Raw genomic sequence first — 19,052 nt, 5'->3', positions numbered from 1 at the left:
CTCTGTCTTTCTCTCTGTCTCTCGTCTCTCTCTGTCTCTGTCTGTCTCTCTCGCTCTCGCTCTCTCACACAAACACAAACACACACACACACACACACACACACACACACACACATGGGTAAGGAGGAAAACACCAGGTGAGGTGCCTCCTGGAAAGGAGCAGATGGCAACAGGGACGTATCCAGACTGCTGACTCCTGGAGTTGGGGATCAGGATGAGAAAATGCAGAATTCTGGGAGAGAAAGTTTGTGGGTACCAAAGTTCGTTGGTGGGTAGGCGAGGCTGGACTAGATGACCTATAAGCTCCCTTCCAACTCAGATTTACAATCTGTGTAGTAAAGATCTCCTATCGTGGGCAGGGGGTTGGACTAGAAGACCCCCAAGGTCCCTTCTAACTCTCTGTTCTACATTCCATCTTCCATACTTTTTTTTCTTTTTCAGAAAGGATACGCAAGGGTTAAAAACAACACAAACTACTTGATGGATTTTTGTTTTGCTGCAGGCAATCTACTGCAGCAAAATATTATTTGACTAACTCTATTGTTAAAAAACAATTGTTTGTCAATTTTATTATTTCCATGTGACTCATTAAAAATTATCAGATTCTTTCTCAGGTGGAGACCTGGACCATGGACTTGGGGCTCAACCTGGATATCGTCAGGCCTTTTTTGGGCAAATACCGTTCCTTTGTCGGGCGCTGCTGCCAAAGATGCACCTCGAAGAGCTGGGTAAGGAATTGATAGAAAGGTACGGAAAAAGGAAGCTTTTGCTCGATTCGATCAAAAATCTATGTTTTTTGCTCGGCGTTTCGTTCTGTTTTTATGGGTTCCCACGCTGCTGATGAGCCAATTTGGAAAGGACTCGATTTTCTTGAATTCCTGTTGGTTCCTTTTTAAAAAAAAGGGTTAACACAAGCCAAAACTGGTCTTTTTTTAGGCTGCCTCTATATTTAAAGTTGGAACCCCTGTTTTAGAACATCTGGCGTATCACTTGTAGCAATAGTAATAGCACTTAAACTTATATACCGCTTTGTGTTGTATAGCCCTCTCTTGTTTGGGGGCCAGAGTCAGCCTATGGCCCCCACCCAATTTGGGTCCTCATTTTACCCACCTCAGAAGGATGGAAGGCTGAGTCAACCCTGAGCCTGGTGGAATTTGAACTGCCAAATTGCCAGCAGTCAACCGAAGTAGCCTGCAGTACTGCACTGTGGTGCAATGGAGAAAGCGTATGGAGAGAGAAAGCTCAGATCCCTTGTTCTGGGTTAGGTAAAAATAAGGATTCCCCTCGCACATAGGTGCTACTCATTCCCGACTCTAGGGGGCGGTGCTCATCTCCGTTTCAAAGCCAAAGAGCCATCGCTGTCTGAAGATGTCTCCCTGGTCATGTGGCTGTCATGATTAAACGCCGAAGGCGCACGGAAAATAGGTAGTTCCTATTTTCCTACTTGCATTTTTACGTGCTTTTGAATGGCTAGAATGGCAAAAGCTGGGAGAAGTCATGGGAGCTCACCCTGATATGCGGTGCTAGGGATTCAAACTGCCGAACTGCTAACCTTTCTGATCAACAAGCTCAGCATCTTTAGCCACTGAGTCACCGCTTCCTACTGTTCTGGGTTCAGAAGGTCTTCATGAAGATGAGGTCACGGTCATCTGTACTTGTGGTGTGTTGTTTTTCTCTCTTGCAACTGGGAGGACAGAAGCTGTTTGGTTTAGGTTTGGTTTATTAGATTTATATGCCGCCATTCTCCCAAGGACTCAGGGCGGCGTACAACATTAAAAAAAAACACATATTACAAAAGTTAAAAAGAATTAAATAGAATATCCAAAACAAACCCAATTAGAATTAACAATGACATTTTTTTAAAAAAAATTCAATTAAAATTAACAATGATCAATAATTTATTTTGTTTTGTTCAGGCCAGGCTGGCTTGCTGGAAAAGCCAACTTTTTAGGGTGCGTCGGAAGGACCGGAGGTCGGGGATTATACGGAGCTCTGGGGGCGCTCCCACAGAGAAGGCTCTCACCCTGGGGGTTGCTAGGCGACACTGTCTGGCCGACGGCACCCTGAGGAAGCCAACTCTGGGATCGCACTGGACGGTGGGAGGCTACCAGTGGCAGTAGGTGGTCTCGCAGGTATCCTGGGCCTAAGCCATGGAGCGCTTTAAAGGTCATAATTAGTACCTTGAATCGCACACAGAAGGCAACCGGCAACCAGTGCAGGCCACCTAAAAGGGGTGTAACATGGGAGCACCTGGGTGCACCCATGATAACCTGCGCAGCCGCATTCTGGACCAGTTGAAGCCTCCGGGTGCTCTTCAAGGGCAGCCCCATGTAGAGAGCGTTACAGTAGTCCAGGTGATAAAGGACAAGGGCATGACTGACTGTGCACAGAGCATCCCGATCCAAGAAGGGGCGCAACTGACGTACCAGGCGAACCTGGTAAAAGGCCCCCCTGGTCACGGCCATCAGGTGTTCTTCTAAACTAAGCCGTGTATCCAGAAGGACGCCCAGATTGCGGGCCGTCTCTGAGGAGGCTAAAATTTCTCCCCCTATCAAAGATGGAACAAGATGCACAAATTGGGATGCCGGAAACCACAGCCACTCAGTCTTGGAAGGATTGAGCTTGAGCCTGTTCCTCCCCATCCAGATCCGCACAGCCTCCAGGCATCGGGACATCACGTCAAGGGCATCGTTTGGGTGATTTGGGGTAGAGATGAAAAGTTGAGTATCATCAGCATATTGATGATACCGTACCCCAAAACCACGGATGATCTCACCCAGTGGTTTCATATATATGTTGAACAGGACGGGTGAGAGAACCCACCCCTGGGGCACCCCACAAGTGATGTGCCTCGGGGTCGATACCTGCCATCCAGTCAACACAAACTGCGACCAATCCGACAGGTAGGAGGAGAACCACCGTAAAACGGTGCCCCCTCCACTCCCAACCCCCCGAGTCGTCGCAGTAGGATACCATGGTATCAAAAGCCTCTGAGAGGTCTAATAGGATCAGGACAGAGGAGCAGCCCCTGTCCCGGGCCCGCCAGAGATCATGGACCAACGTGACCAATGCTGTCTCCGTGCTGTATCCGGGCCTGAAACCCGACTGAAACGGATCCAGGTAGACAGCTTCATCCAGGAACTGGGGAAGCTGATGTGCTACCACACTCTCGACAACCTTCGCTACAAAGCGAAGGTTGGAGACCGGACGATAATTGGCTAAAGAAGCTGGGTCCAGGGAAGGCTTCTTAAGGAGGGGCCTCACCACCTCCCGGGAAGCCGAGACTAACCAAGAGGGACACGGGTCCAGCACACGTGGCAGCACTGAGTCTCCCCATAATCCTGTCCATGCCCTCAGGGGTCACAGGGTCAAACTCATCCCAGATGGTCTCCACAAGATTCATCCCCGTCGACTCGCCCGAATCTATCCAGTCAGAGTCCATGCCTGTCCGTTGTCTTTAACTTGTGTCTTTTTTTTTTTGATCTTCAGGGATTTTTCTTTCACAAGCACCTGGCCTCCATGGGGTTTTCCAATGTGATCAAGATAACAGAAAAAAACACCAGGTGAGTTGAGGAGAGGAGAAGTGGATGAACCCAACGCATTCGATGCCTACTCGTAGTTAAGCTTGCCAAGTGGTCTCGCTTCCACCTTGATGTATACTTCTCCTACCTACTCAGAGGATGTTGTCTTCTCCTGCGATCTCCGTAGGAACTTTATAATCAACGAAGGAGTAGGAGTTTGAGGGTTCTACATCAGTGGTGGGGAACCATGGGCCTTTTAGGATTTGTGGACTTCACCTTCCAGAATTCCTGAAGCCAGCTCTCCTCTATCCCATCCCTTTTCCATTTGAGCAATTAAGTCACTTATTTTAGCATGTGACTTTAAACAATGGTAAATGAATGATTGTAAGTCAAGGATTACCATATTTTTGGGAGTATAAGACGGTCTGAAATATAAGATGCACCTAGTTTTCGGGAAGGAAAACAAGGGAGAAAAAAATCTGCCTGTGCCTCCCAGCAATTTGCCTCCTTGCAGCACACAGCAATTTTCAGTTTCACCACAGCCTGGTTAGCAGAAGCAGCTGATTGTTGGGTGGATCGGCCTCCTGACGATCAGCTGTTTCAGGCTGCAGGGATTGCCATAGCCTATTGCCGCCTCCGCATGCCCCATTTTCGGTCTCTGCATTCCGTTTTCAGCCTCCAAACGCCCCATTTTCCGCCTTGAGTGGCAGGGATCAGGATGGGTGGAAAATGAGGCGCACTTCCAGGAGGCCGAAAATCAGCTGGCCGTCGGGAGCTGATCTAGGGCAACGGCTCATGTGCCTGAAGAGATGGCTCTGCATGACACCAGTGGCACGCATGGCATAGGTTCACCATCACGGTCCTAAGAGGACATTCTGATGAGAGAGATGTTCCCTGAGGAGTCCAAAAGTTCAGAAAACAAAAGCTCTCGTTCTGGTGACTGACCCAGATTGTATCCTGCAGCAATATAGTTTGCAATTAGGGGACCTTCTTGATGTACACGAACCATTCTGCCTACCCTGCTTATTATATCAGTGGGATTCCTAGGATTAAGTCCTGTTTATTAATCTGCTGTTTATGAGAATATCTGGGGGGTTTCTTATTTCTAAGACGGCTGCGTTTGACTTAAACTGCCGACTGTCTGTGGCTTTTGATTTTTCTTGTTTCCTCCCCCCCACTCCTACTCCTGTCTCCCATCTCTTCTGAATTAATACAGTGTGTAGATAACAAAGCTTTCTCTCTCATTAGCCTGATTCCTAATTACTTTAATTGCACTTCATGGAGTTCTTTGAAAACTGAAATCCCTAAAGTGCTCGTGTTGTTAACAGCAGAGAGGGGAGAAAAGATTTGATGGATACTAAAGCAAAGATTTGCAGCCCCCCTCCCTTTTCTTTCTCAATACCGTGTTTCCCGAAAATAAGACAGGGTCTTATTTTCTTTTAACTCACCCAACCCCCGAAGTAAGTGCTTGGCCTTATTTTTGGGGTGGTCTTATTATTTTTGAGATGCTGGAGACGCCTTAACTTCAGAACAGCTGATCCAGAGGGGGCCGGAAGTTCTCCCTCTGTTTCTGGCACACTCTTGCCAGCCCTAGGGTCACTGGGCCTGCTGCTCTTTTTGCGGCTGCCACTAAGAGAAACGCTACAGTAGCTGGGGTTTTGGGGAGCGGCCTCCATGAGACCGTTGCGCATGGATGACAGGGGCATGTGGGGCGCGTGGGGCATTCCCCCCCCCTTCTCCCCTCAGGAAATTTCAGGGACCGGCGGTTAAATATTTTAAGGGAGGGCTTATTTTAGTGCAATGCGCTCAACAGCCTGATGGGGCTTATTATCTGGGGAGGTGTGAGGGGGATCCCAACCTTTTCTTTGCATCAGCCAGATTAAAGAAGGTTAGATCTGGGGAAGGTTAGATCTGAATAATGTTATCCCATCGCATCAGAGCGTATCGGCTTTCTGAGAGATATCTGAAACAAGGCATTGTGAATTTTGTAGCAAGGAAAAGCAGCAATTTACTGCGTTCTGCATTTTAAAGATAGATTATGCAAATGCATTTCCTCTCATAATTAACAAAAGGAATATGTCAGGCCTGCAGCCATCTTTTCTTTTGGACCTTTGGCCTGCCACACTTTCTATTATTCTACTATGCATTCTCTATTGTGGGAAAATGGGAGGGGGGATTAGATGATATATAGCCATAACAACATTCTTTCTAGAAAGCCACGGTCATCCTTTATCTTTGCACCTCTGCACCTGACCAGAACTGGATGGGTGGAAGCTGCCTGCGTGGCAGTGGGAGATTGGACCATGGGATGGACTTGTGGGTGTTGGGGGCAAGATCTTGAACTTTCATCTGGGTGGGGAAAACTGGGAAGCTTTCAGATTTGGGTTTTCCCAGATGTGCCAACATGTCTCTCTTAATAAATGGGAACTTTGAGCAATACTTTGCCTCGGACCTTGATTTACTTTAGGATGCTATTTGGAACCCTGACATTAACCCTAACCTGACAGAATATCCTTTAAAACAGCCTAGAATTGGGTTCTGGGCAATGTGACAGAAGCCATGCATGACATTCCCAAGACCTAGGAAGCCAGGCTAAGCCACTATGATGATTATTAACCCTGTTTCCCTGAAAATAAGGCCTTCCCAGATAATAAGCCCAATGGGGCTTTTGAACGCATGCGTTAAAATACGCCCTTAATTGGAAGCAAGGCACCATAAGAGTGCAGATGCACGTGACTTTTGCTGAGAAACCAGACAAAGAAACTGAGGGGGCAGAGCACCTAGAAACAGCAATGCTGCTTACACTATGCCAACCCAGGGCATACCCAAAGAATATAAGGACTTGGCTGAGGTTTTTAGCGAAAAAGCATCTGATGAGCTTCCACCTCACCGCTCCACATACTGTGTGATAGAAATCCTGCTCAGAGCCAAACCTCCTAAACCCAAGATGTATAGCATGTCTCCAAGGGAGCTGGAAGAGCTGCAGGCATTCATTGAAAAAAGCCTAGCAAGGGGTTTCATTGAACCAGCCCGACCAAAAGTTGCAGCCCCAGTGTTGTTTAGAGTGAAAAAGGATGGCTCCAGATGCTTATGTGTGGATTTTCAAAATTTAAATTCGATCAGTATGGCAGATGTATATCCTCTCCCACTCATGAAGGGTATGCTAGCACACCTAGCCAAAGGGAGAATTTTTTCAAAGCTGGATTTAAGGGAGGCTTAATACTGTATCAGGATTAAGGAGGGAGATGAATGGAAAACGGCATTTAACACCCCTCTTGGATGCTATCAATTCAAAGTGCTACCATTTGGGCTACAAGGGGCCCCTGCAGTATTTATGCAATTAGTAAACAAAGTGTTGTTTGCATATTTGTGACCATCAAGGCTACTGATGGCGAACCTTTTCAGCAACGAGTGCCCAAACCGGAATGTGCGTGCATGCGCATGCATGTGTGCCCAGCTGAGCACCAAAACCCCAAAGACCAACTGGCTGACGCGCACTGCCTGGGTTTTTTTTTGGGCCATTTTCAGGCCATTTTTCAGGTCGCTTTTGCCTTGAAAAACAGCCTAAAAACATCCAGAAAAGAGCTCAACAAATGGCGTGGTTTTGGGTCATTTTTCAGGCCACCTTCAGGCTGTTTTGGGCCAGTTTCAGGGCAAAAAAACAGCCCCCAAACCGGCCTAAATACAGCCTGAAAACGGCCCAGAAAACAGCCTGGTTTTTGAGTGGTTTTTTTTAGCCGTTTTCATGCCATTTTCTGGCACTCCTACACCTGCAAAGACCTGTTGGCAACGGTGCCCATAGAGAGGGCTCTGCGTGCCACTTCTGGCATGTCAGCCATAGGTTCGCCATCTCTGATCTAGGTTTTCTTGACAATCACCCTGGTGGGTAATGTCTGAGCTGTCTGTGGCATAGATGACTGTCTCTAACTAACGTGGTTCTTTGGTTGCAGGTACAGAGGCTGGCTTGTAAGGAGGCTGTGTCACTTCCTGACTGTCTGTGACTGGAGGCTTCCGGCTGAAATGCCACCCAATCTCCAGGAAAGGCTCTTTCGCAGCCAAAGGTACTGCTGTGAGATGGAGGCTTCATTTGGGGTGTGGCCAGGGGTGAAATCCAGCAGGTTCTGACAAGTTCTGAAGAACCGGTAGCAGAAATTTTGAGTAGTTCAGACAATCAGCAAATGCCACCTCTGACTGGCCCCAGAGTAGGGTGGGAATGGGGATTTTGCAGTATACTTCCCCTGCCACACCCACCAAGCCACACTACGCCCACCAAGCCACGCCCACAGAACTGGTAGTAAAAAAATTGAATTTTACCACTGGGTGTAGCCCACAAATGTTGGACGCCTGTGGAGTGATCTATTTATTTCATTTACTTCGGTCGATACTCCGGGCCTAAAAAGATTCGGGTGGCTTGTAGAGCACATCATCCCCAATACAATTACAATTAGCCAAAAGCATAAGTCACCGTCTAGCCATCCTAATGCCGCCAGACTTTGGGATCTTCCCAAAATGCTTTCCTGGAAAGCCACCTTCCAAAAATGTAATCAGAATAACAGAGCTGGAAGGGACCTTGAAGGTCTAGTCCAACCCACTGTCCAGGCAAGAGATCCTATACCATTTCAGACAAATGACTGTCCGGTTTCTTCTTTAAAATCTCCAGTGATGGAGCGCCCACAACTTCTGGAGGCAAACTGTTCCGCTGATTAATTGTTTTCACTGTCAGAAAATTCCTCCTTAGTTCTAAGTTGCTTCTCTCTTTGATTAGTTTTCCCCCATTGCTTCTTGTTCTACCTTCAGGTGCTTTGGAGAATAGCTTCACACACATACACATAAGATACAACACTTCGAGATAGTCAAAGATTACTAATAAGCAATCAAATCATATTAGGAAACAAAATAAGCAATATAAATTGTAAAAATACAAGCAATATGGTTATGGTGATAAGTGGGAAGAGATAAATACTAGGATGAGAAGAATAATAGTAATACAGTCTTAGTAGATAATTTGACAGTGCTGTGGGAATTAGTTGTTTAGCAGAGTGATGGCATTCGGGGAAAAACTGTCCTTGTGTCTAGTTGTTCTGGTGTGCAATGCCCTATAGCTCTATATTGAGGGTAGAAGTTGAAACCATTTATATCTAAGATATGAGGGGTCTGTAGTTATTTTCACAGCCCTCTTTGAGTGTGCAGTGTGCAGGTCCTCAATGGAAAGCAGGTTGGCTCTAATTGTTTTTCCTGAAGTTCTGATTCTCCTCTGAAGTCTGTGTCTGTCTTGTTGGGTTGCAGAGCCAAACCAGACAATTATGGAGGTGCAGATGACAATGATTCCTCTGTAGAACTGAATCAGCAGCTCCTTGGTCAGTTTGAGCTTCCTGAGTTGGCACAGAAAGAACATTCTTTGCTGTGGTTTTTTGATGATGTTTTTGTCATTAGAATGTGGATTTCCTAGCATGTTTAGAGCAGATCCCTTCCAGTTGTTAAGCCAATCCCCATGGCCCTTAAGGGAGATACGTGACTACACCAGGTGTCCTTCCTGTCAACTTCCTCACTGGTTAAGTACGGTTTTACCAAAGCAGTGTAAAGTGGTACTAACACTTCACATATCTTTTAAGCTCTTTTCAGATCTCGCTTTGTGGCTGTGTTGTTTCATCTAATATCCTATTAGATGACTTTCTAGAGACTGTAGAAAGAGTGCAGAGAAGAGCAACAAAGATGATTAGGGGACTGGAGGCTAAAAGGTACCAAGAACAGTTGCAGGAACTGGGTATGTCTAGTTTAATGAAAAGAAGGACTAGGGGAGACATGATAGCAGAGACATGGCACAAAGAAGAGGGAGCCAAACTATTTTCCAAAGCACCTGAGGGCAGAACAAGAAGCAATGGGTGGAAACTAATTAAGGAGAGAAGCAACTTAGAACTGAGGAGAAATTTCCTGACAGTTAAAACAATTAATCAATGGAACAACTTGCCTCCAGACCTTGTGAATGCCCCAACACTGGAAGTCTTTAAGAAGATGTTGGATAGCCATTTGTCTGAAATGGTATAGGGTTTCCTGACCAAGCAGGGGGTTGGACTAGAAGACCTCTAAGGTCCCTTCCAATTCTATTATTTTATTTTATTCTGTGGATCCTCCCAATCCCAAATTTTGTGGGGAAGAGTCTCAAGTTGTCATCCGTGCTTCTTGAACCTCTGTCCCAGCCTACGATAGCGAAGTCCCAGGCTGGCTGTGGCAAACCAGGATTTGTGAAGGCGAGGATGCTAAAATCCCTTGGTGATTGAGAACATCTTGACAAGTGGCATGGAAAATGGCGGTGTGTCCCTTGTGAACAGTTTAATGCACCATGGAAAGTGGGAGAGTGCCATTTCAAGAAAAATGTCATTGGGAATTGCATAGATTTTTACAGAGAAATGACTAATGCAAGATAGTTGTTTTTTTTACAAAAAAAATGCATATGATGGAAACCACAGGGCCAAAAAGACAAGAAGGAAATGCAGATAGTAAAAGCAGAAGCTAGACTGGAGAAGGGGTGGAAATGCACACCCACCCACAGAAACAATGACGCTAGTGGGCCTTGATGTGCTTGTGATGGGATGAACCTATGGTCAGATGCTATGAAAGTCCCTCTCACTCCTTAAAGTAAAGGTAAAGTTTCCCCTCGCACATCTGTGCCAGTCGTTCCCAACTCTAGGGGGCGATGCTCATCTCCATTTCAAAGCCGAAGAGCTAGCGCTGTCCAAAGATGTCTCCGTGGTCATGTGGCTGGCAGGACTAAATGACGAAGGCGCATGGAACACTGTTATCTTCCCACCAAAATTGGTTCCTATTTTTCTACTTGCATTTTTTATGTGCTTTCAAACTGCTAGGTTGGCAGAAGCTGTAACAGGAGCTCACTCCATTACACTGCACTAGAGATTTGAACCACTGAACTGCCGACCTTTCTGATCGTCAAGCTCAGCGTCTTAGCTACTGAGCCCTCTCATTCCTTACTGACAAAACATCGGCTTGTTTTCTGTTGTGATTCTACCAATTACTGACCAAAAACAGTTTGGTTGCAGACTTAATGCTGGCTTGTTTGTTTTTTGCCAGCGAAAAATAATTAAACTTCTTTTTTCTTTTTAAAAAACTTTTGTTACCCTTGGCTTGGAATTATTTTACCCAAAAGAGGAAGGGGTCATATTAATTGACCCCCATAAAGGCATCTCCAGGTTTAAACAGACTCATTAGTAAAATGACATACTGCATATCTTAACTGAGTTATCTCCCTCTGTTTTGTAAAGCTATGCGTCCCTTTGGGACAAACCTTGCCTTTCCTGGGGGCGGGGGATGGTTTTTCCCCCCATTTGTTTAAAACAAAAAAATGTTTTCCAACATCCAAATAACTGGAGCAATCTGAAAAGAATTCTATGATGTAATTCCCCCCCCCCAAGTCCAGAGAGGGGGTTATAAAAACACAAATATTTTATGTTTTATTTTAAATTGCAGTGCTAAAGTTTTTAGCCTTTGGAACCTCTTGTGTAAGAAAAAGGTCAAGGAAAATATCTTTCCATCTGACCTTCCCGTTCGGAAGAGGATGCAGGAAGTTTGAAAGAGCAAAAACAGAAATCTACAGAATGCGTCATATTTTCACAAGGGACTCGGTCGCGCAACTTGCGCATTCGTTTTGCCTAATTTCTGTAGCAAAATTTCATATAAAGCTTGTCTTTCATTTTTGAGGCTTTTAGCCTTTTTATTTTGCTGATCAAAATCTGGCTCTGGGAAATTCTGATTTGTGTTTTGTCCAACAAACAATATGGCCACCTGGGTTGAATTTTGGCTAATCTTGGGACAGCTAAAAGAATCAGACGGGCTTCATAGCTTGGATTGGAGGCCACTAGGAAATCCACAGGCTGAAAGATAGTCTGAAAAAAAAAGTCCTTAACAGAGACAGCATCAGTTCTCTTGCTGCAAGTCAATTGGAACCAATTGACATAGGAAGGAAGGAAGGAAGGAAGGAAGGAAGGAAGGAAGGAAGGAAGGAAGGAAGGAAGGAAGGAAGGAGAGAGAAAGAAAGAAAGACAGACCGACCGACCGACCGACCGACCCCCAGTCTGGATCCCTTCTGGGAGAACCTGGATAAAAGACCCCTTGGGGGTCGTGAAGTGAATCAGTTGCTAAGTGAAGCGCCACAGTTTTGCAGCCTGCCGTTGGCTCTTTTTTGCTTTATGGAGCTGGGAAGGTTGTTAAGGCGAAGATTGGTTGCAAAGTTAACTTTCTCATTACCCTAGTGACTGTATGGTCACTGTATGAAGCAGTCACTAAGCGAGGAGTGCCCCTGTACATATATCCATTTGTACCCATACCTACACTCACTTGAACACACATACACACCATTGAAAATATCATTGCCTTTCCAGAGAATTTTTGAAGTTTAGGATCTCCAAGGTAGATGATCTGATTTCCTACAGATTAATATTGGAAAGGTTGGCAGTTCAAATCCCTAGCGCCGCCTAACGGAGTGAGCTCCAGTAACTTGTCCCAGCTTCTGCTGACCTAGCAGCTCCAAAGCACATTAAAAATGCAAGTAGAAAAATAGGAGCCACCTCTGTGGGAAGGGAACAGCGTTCCGTGCACCTTTGGGTGCTTAGTCATGCTGGCCACATGACCATGGAGACATCTTCGGAGAATGCTGGCTCTTCGGCCTTGAAACGGAGATGAGCACTGCCCCCTAGAGTCAGGAACGACTAGCATGCCAACTTTACCTTTAACCTGTTAAAGCATGAATTTTGGCTGAATTTGTTCCTGGGATGTTCCTCAATGCTTTGCAAAGATGCTTTCATTCCCCATCACCCCATTTTTTCTCTTTTTCCTTCTTCCGACCAGAGTGCAAGAGGTGGTGTCTCCAAAAGGCTCCGGGGAAGCTCCAGGGAGCATCATCTCTGCAGAAGAGTGGATGAAGGAGATCCATAGGATTCTCTGCCAGATACAAGGCCGCCTCTCCCCTTTCCTCTTGAGGTGTGTCCCCAGCTTGGCTCCCCCGGGATGAAGGGAGGGGGTGGGGAGATTTGAACCCGAGGTCTGAAAGAGAAAGAGGTGATCGCTGGGCTTCTCCTCACTTTTGGCACAAAGCAGCTGCTGCATTCCCATGCCTATGGGGCACTTTTTGAGGTGATCTAGAGGAGACCCCCACCCCTTGGAAAAGGGGTCTTTTATCCAGGTTCTCCCAGAAGGGGTCCAAAACCTGCTTGGATTCTGATTCTGATTCTGAACTGTGTTGCAGTTCAACTCTGGAGTATATTTAAGCACAATGTCTTTCGTTCTTTCTTTCTCTTGTTTCTTTCTTTCTTTCTTTCTTTCTCTTCCTTCTTTCTCTTCCTTCCTTTCTTTCCTTTTCTTCTTTCTTTTCCTTTCTTTTTTCCTCCTTTTTTCTTCTTTCTTTTTCTTTCTTTCCTTCTTTCTTTCCCTCTTTCTCTTTCTTTCTTGCCTTCCTTCTCTTTCTTTTTCTTCCTTCTTCTTTTATTCATTTATTTTCTTCTTTCCCTCCTTTTTCTTTCTTCTTTCTTTCCTTTTCTTTTTCTTCCATCCCTCCTTTTTTCTTTCTTTATTTCTTTTTCTTCATTCTTTTTCTTTCTTTTTCTTCTTTCCTTCCTTCTTTCTTCCTTTCTTTTTCTTCTTTCTTCCTTCCTTCCTCTATTTATTTATTTTTCTTCTTTACCTCCTTTTTCTTTCCTTCCTTCCTTCCTTCCTTCCTTCCTTTCATTCCACAATCAGAAGATCCAGCCCTGCCCTAAATCTCATTGGACTATTTTTATGGCCTCCTTTCCAGGTTCAGCTTCTGCAGGTTTTCCGAGTGGGGAAAATGGGGGAAGCTCCTACAGAGGTCTCCCCCATTAGGTGAAGGATGGCCAGGAATTTCCCAGGTTGTGCATTGCAGGACTTCGTCAGTGGTGCTCAGAGGCTTTTAAATAGAATTTATTCTTGCCTTGTAGCAAGATGGGTGGCTTTTTTTGTTTAAGGGAATGAAAATAAACAAATAAATGATGTTTATCTGCAATCACTGGTCTACAGGCAAACTTATAGGAAGGATGTGCAACCTTGGCCCTGGATTGATAGGCTACTACAGGTGTTATGAAAATTATATTGGGGTGGCTTGAACTGCGTTTGCAATAATTGGTGAAAAACAGAGGCGATGACCAAATATTCATGGAGCCTGTGGCTCAAGCCCTCTTTAAAAGCTGCTAATAAACTTGCCCAGAATTGCTGAGCTGGGGGCCCTTCTTCTCTGACCCTTAACACCTTCTCTTCCTTTAGGTTCTGTCACTGGGTTCTGCTAAAATTCCTGACCCGGATATTCCTCAGAGTGATAGTCCACAAAGGGCAGCTGGAGATGGTGCACAAAGCAGGAGAGGTGGTAAGGGAGGAAGCCTTCCTGAGATCTTTATAAAACTTTAGTAAGGCCACACCTGGAATACTGCATGGGATGACTCTGGATACTGCACAGAGATAACACAAATAGCTGGCGGTTCAGACCTCCCCTTTATTGCTTCAAATTTTCCCAAACGCTTCCACGTTTCTGGCAAGTCCCAAAATACAGTGATCACACACAAACACACATACATATACACACACAAACACCCCTCAGGCTGCACAGCAATAAATCCAACAGGGCAAATCAAGGAGTTCAGGAAGCAAAGGATCCAAGTAATTAGTCCAGAAAGCCAGAAAGATTGCAAGGACTCTTGGGAAGTTCAAACGTCTGGCACTCAACACTTCAGGGTTTGTTCCCGACAAATGCCCCTCCTAACAGCATCTCCTCAAGTCTGATTCCCAACGTGTGCCTTGTGAAGACAGGCGAGGCGCTCTCCTCCCAAGTAGTTGGGTCAGTCTGCTCTGTTCTCGCCTTCTCTCCACTCTCCATGCTCTTGGATCAGGAGGGGGTGGTCCTTGCTCCTCGCCTGAGCTTTGCCTCTTATGTTCATCCTGCCCTTGTTCCTCCCTGTCTACAAGCTGTCCTAATCCTGGCCTGACTGGCCCTGCCCTTCTCCATTTTCCTCTGAAGCCAACAAAACCACCCCTTCAATCTCTGTCGGCTCAAGTTCCAGCTCATCTTCCCCCGCAGATTCAGGCTTGGGGCATGACACCGCACCCAGTTTTGGTCCCCACATTGCAAAAAAGATGTTGAGACATTGGAAAAAGTACAAAGAAGAGTAACTAAGATGATTAAAGGCCTGGAAACTAAAACATATGAAGAATGGCTGGGTATGGCTAGCCTAGAGAAAAGAAGGACAAGGTGTGACAATGTCTTTGTCAACTCCTAAAGTTGCCACAGTGAGAAAAGGGGGGGAAGGCATTCCATGCATACTTTCGGCTAGAGTCAGGCCTCAGATACGGCAGCAGGCTTGGGAGGGGTGCACCTCATTGGGGAATGTGATTTATGACGCAGACTGAGGGGGAGGGAAGGAACAGGGGCAGTTCAGCCATAATTCGCATGAGGCTAAGATCTGACTACAAAAAAAAGTTCTTGCCAAAATAAATGCTCCTAAGAAATGACTAATTTTCTTTTGAAATTTGGCTCAAGACTCAATGAATCAATTAGGGCATTTTTTGGAAACCTGACAGTGTTCGTGACCCGTCAAAACCGCGGTCCACAAAAGCGCGCTCGACGAAAGCGCGCATTTGACATCATCACAGCGCGACGAAAAAAATAAAAAATTGAAATAAAAATAAAATTAAAGCAAGCCGATTCACATAAAGGTAAGGGTTAGGTTTAGGGTTAGGGTTAGGTTAAGGGTTAGGGTTAGGTTTAGAGCGTTAGGGTTACGTTTAGCGTTAGGTTAAGGGTTAGCGTTAGGTTAAGGGTTAGGTTTAGGGTTAGATTTAGGGTTAGGTTAAGGGTTAGGTTTAGGGTTAGGTTTGGGGGGGTTAGGGTAAGGTTTTCGCTTTATTTTTACATTTTTCGATCACAGCGCGATGTTTTCGTCGCACTGTGATGACGTCAAATGCGCGCTTTCGTCGAGCGCGATTTTGTCGTCCGCGGTTTTGTGGTGGAACCGACAGTGTTCACATGATGTGTTAATATCCCAGCAATTTTCTCTTGCTGGAACTTAATCTCTCTGTTTTTCCCCTACAACAAGGCTGATACTCCCGTGATTTTCCTTTCTACTCACAAGTCTCACCTGGATGGTCTGTGGCTTCCGTTCCTTTTGGTCTCCCAGGGCATAGCTATGCCACACGTGGCTTGGGAGAACAAAACCTTCACTCCCACCTACAGGTAGAATCAATGTTCTGGAAACGTTTTGGGTTTTTTTTGTGTTTAACATTTTTATTGAGTTATAAAGCATAAAATACAAAAGTAAATAGAAAAGCAGTGAGGGGGGAAGAGAAGTGAGAAAAGATAAGAAAAAGAAGCATCGACTTCCAACTCTCTCTGTTGCAGTAGAATAAGACATTAACATCAAATCACAAATTTTTGCTTTTTCATAATCATATGAGCAAGCCATTTCTTTAAGATCTGTCAATCTAATCAGTAAAACACCAAATCAGAGTTTCAACAGTCTGGAAAAGATTTTAATCTTTTCTTTTAAATCGATTTATTACATTAGTATAAATCCTAAGTGATATATTGTTTTGATACATGGGTATTTATACAGTGTTAATGAGAGATTATTAACACATTAAAGTTTAGAGAAGTTGAATCTTTGAAGATAGAGAAAAAGGAAGAAATTTATATTGGTGTTAACAGTGATTTGAAATCTGTCTTCATGAACATCAGGTTTAAATGTTGCATCCAAAGTAAAATATAACCTTTATAAACAACTGCAAATAATATCAAAATAATTGCTGTGCAATAAAGGTTGTTTTGTCTTAAGCTGAATACTTGATAATAAAGCCTCCACTGCATTGTTACTTATTCTTGCTTGTGCATGAGAAGAAGAAGAAGAAAAATAAGCAAAATAAACAATGGTATATTAATTTGACATGCAGGTAGGTTATAAATTGGACGTACCCTGAGGTGTGAGATCCTATGCCTTCCCATGCTTTTCTCCAGAATTCTTACAAAACTCAGAAAAATATTTTTCCTTGTTCTTATTTGGCTTGGAGAGCTGCCAAGCAGATATCTGCAAAACTTGGCAAGGAGTCTCGGAGAGTCACGAACCAATTAAGCAAACTAATGGTCTCCTGCAATGTCCACTCCCTTTCGCTCCTCTTTTCTTTCCTCTGGGAGGGGCCATTCATCGTCCACCTGTGGCCTTACTCCCAAGTCGACCCCTGTTCTTTAGCTGTTCCCTTCGTCTGGCAACTCTGTGCATGCGCACACTGGGAACAGGCTCCAGCTGTTCAGCTGCCTCCCTGATGTCCGACTCTGAAGGCAGCTGATAGCCCCTTGGCCCCCTCACTGCCAGGGGCCCTGGCCCCCTCGCTGCCTCCGACACAGAGCCCTCATCCGAGCCTTCCCCAGACTCCAGGACTGGCCCAGGTTCCTCCCCAACCTCCTCACTGTCTGAATCTGCTGCCAACAGGAGTGACATTGAACTGGCCACACCCATCCTAGCCACGCCCTCCCTGAGGTCAGACACAATCTTGATACGTCCCACAATAAAATCGAGTTTGACACCCCTGATCTACTCCAACCCCCTGCCCACGACACAAGACCTTATTCCATCCCAAACAAATGGCCATCCAATCTTTTCTTGAAGACTTTCTGGTTTTCCTATGGAGCTTTTCTTTCTTTCCCTTCCTTGTACTTTTCTCCTTTTCTTTTCTTTTTTTTCTTTTTTGAGATGTGTGTGGGAGGCTCTGTCTTGGAAAAAAGCTTTTTACCCGTTTGTTTCTAATAAACCCAATTCTGTGAGTCTCTTTCAATGCAATTTGCGTTTTAACAATTTTCAGGATGCCTTCTGCCCACAACCAACCAACCAAAGGAATTTCGCTTTTCTATCTGCACAGCTGTGCCCAAATGCAGAGTGTAGAACCAAGCTATTTTATTCTTTAATTCCCCCCATTTAACCAGAGCCTGCAGACTAACTTTAAGTGTACTCTTAAAATGCACATTTGTCTTTATTTTGAGCCTTTCCCTTTTCCGTGACTTATGAGTCCCTGAGCTGGAGCTGTAGTTGCATTGCTCTCCCGCGCAAGCAACTTATCCGTGACTTTCATGTTTCAAGCGGTATTTCTCCATATTTGGAAAAAAATAAATGGCTTTTCTACTTCAGCACGCCAAAGGCAGCGAATATTTGCCTGAGGTAGACTGCTGTCCTATATAGCAAATTTCTCCCAGTATGTCTGTATATTTTCCAAAAAAAAAAAAAATGTCATCCACAGATTTTCTCAGGGTGAACTAACAGCTTTCTTATCTTCTTGGTGCAGGGCCCTGTTGGCTTCCCTGGGGGGGCTGTTCCTACCCCAGGGAATGGGGCAGAGATGGGACGTTGGTGAAGGCGCCCTCTCCAGAGCTGTGGTGGCCTCCGTGAGTGGCATGCTTGATGTTTGGGGCAGGGAAATGCTAGACTCTTTGGAACTGGGGGAGTTTGGAGAGGCTGAAGGAAGGGCCCTGCAAGAGCATTTCAAAGGAGGAGGACTGCCTAGGGAGGCTGAAGAGACTTTGAAAGTTTGGCTGGAGGCTATTGAACATAACCGCTTCTTCTTTGTTAATCCTTGGATTAAGTTGGGTATTCTGGTTTGTGCTTTTTCAGGTCGGAAAAGGACGGGTTGAACAGAGAATTGGAAAGAGAGAGAGAGATTAGAGGCAGAGAGAGAAAGACAGAGAGAGGGAGAGAGAAAGACAAAGAGAGGAGAACATAGAAAGAAAGAGAGACAGAGAGAGAGAAGCAGAGGCAGAGAGAGAGAGTAGAGACAGAAAGACAGAGAGAGGGAGAGAGAAAAACAGAAAGAGGGAGAGACGAGACGGAGAGGGAAAGACAGAAAGAGAGAGAGGGGAGATAGAGAAAGGGAGAGACAGAGAGAAGGAGACAGAGGCAGAGAGAGAGAGAGTAATGACAGAAAAAGAGAGAGAGGGAGAGAGAAAGACAGAGAGACAAAGAGAGAGGAGAGACATAGAAAGAAAGAGAGACAGAGAGAGGGAGGCAGAGAGAGAGTAGAGACAGAAAGACAGGGAGGGAGAGAGAAAAACAAAGAGAGGGAGAGACTAGAGACGGAGAGAGAAAGACAGAAAGAGACAGAAAGAGAGGGGAGACAGAGAAAGAAAGAGACAGAAAGAAGGAGACAGAGGCAGAGAGAGAGAGAGTAGTGACAGAAAAAATAGAGAGGAAGACAGAGAGGGAGAGAAAGATAGATAGATAGATAGAAAGAGACAGAAAGACACAGAGAGAGGAGAGACAGGGAGGCAGAGAGAGGGAGGCAGAGGCAGAAAGAGAGAGAGTAGAAACAGAAAGACAGAGAGTAGAGACAGAGAAAGAGAGAGAGAGAGATACAGAAAGAGAAAGAGAGAGGAAGGGAGAGAGAGGGAGAGAGAGTCACGGAGACGGACAGAGAAACAGAGATGGATACAGAGAGAGCGAACGACCAAATGACTACAAGGAATATAAATCGTTCCAT

General features: G+C 45.3%; 1 protein-coding gene across 1 annotated transcript in view; it reads left to right on the top strand.

Annotated features, from left to right (window-relative positions):
• The first annotated feature begins 608 nt into the window (after positions 1 to 608).
• The window catches only part of GPAT2 (glycerol-3-phosphate acyltransferase 2, mitochondrial), a 51,563-nt gene continuing 33,119 nt past the window's right edge, over positions 609 to 19,052 (top strand). The window contains exons 1-7 of the mRNA XM_032228729.1: positions 609 to 728; positions 3,490 to 3,563; positions 7,472 to 7,582; positions 12,381 to 12,512; positions 13,809 to 13,908; positions 15,632 to 15,768; positions 17,865 to 17,964. Coding sequence (XP_032084620.1) covers positions 630 to 728; positions 3,490 to 3,563; positions 7,472 to 7,582; positions 12,381 to 12,512; positions 13,809 to 13,908; positions 15,632 to 15,768; positions 17,865 to 17,964 — 753 coding nt within the window. The 5' untranslated portion in view covers positions 609 to 629. The remainder of the gene's footprint in view (positions 729 to 3,489; positions 3,564 to 7,471; positions 7,583 to 12,380; positions 12,513 to 13,808; positions 13,909 to 15,631; positions 15,769 to 17,864; positions 17,965 to 19,052) is intronic.

This window comes from Thamnophis elegans, chromosome 13 (genome assembly GCF_009769535.1).
Source record: "Thamnophis elegans isolate rThaEle1 chromosome 13, rThaEle1.pri, whole genome shotgun sequence".
Taxonomy (NCBI): domain Eukaryota; kingdom Metazoa; phylum Chordata; class Lepidosauria; order Squamata; family Colubridae; genus Thamnophis; species Thamnophis elegans.
The sequence above is the reverse complement of the archived record's forward strand: the minus strand, read 5'-3'. Positions and strand labels throughout refer to the sequence as shown.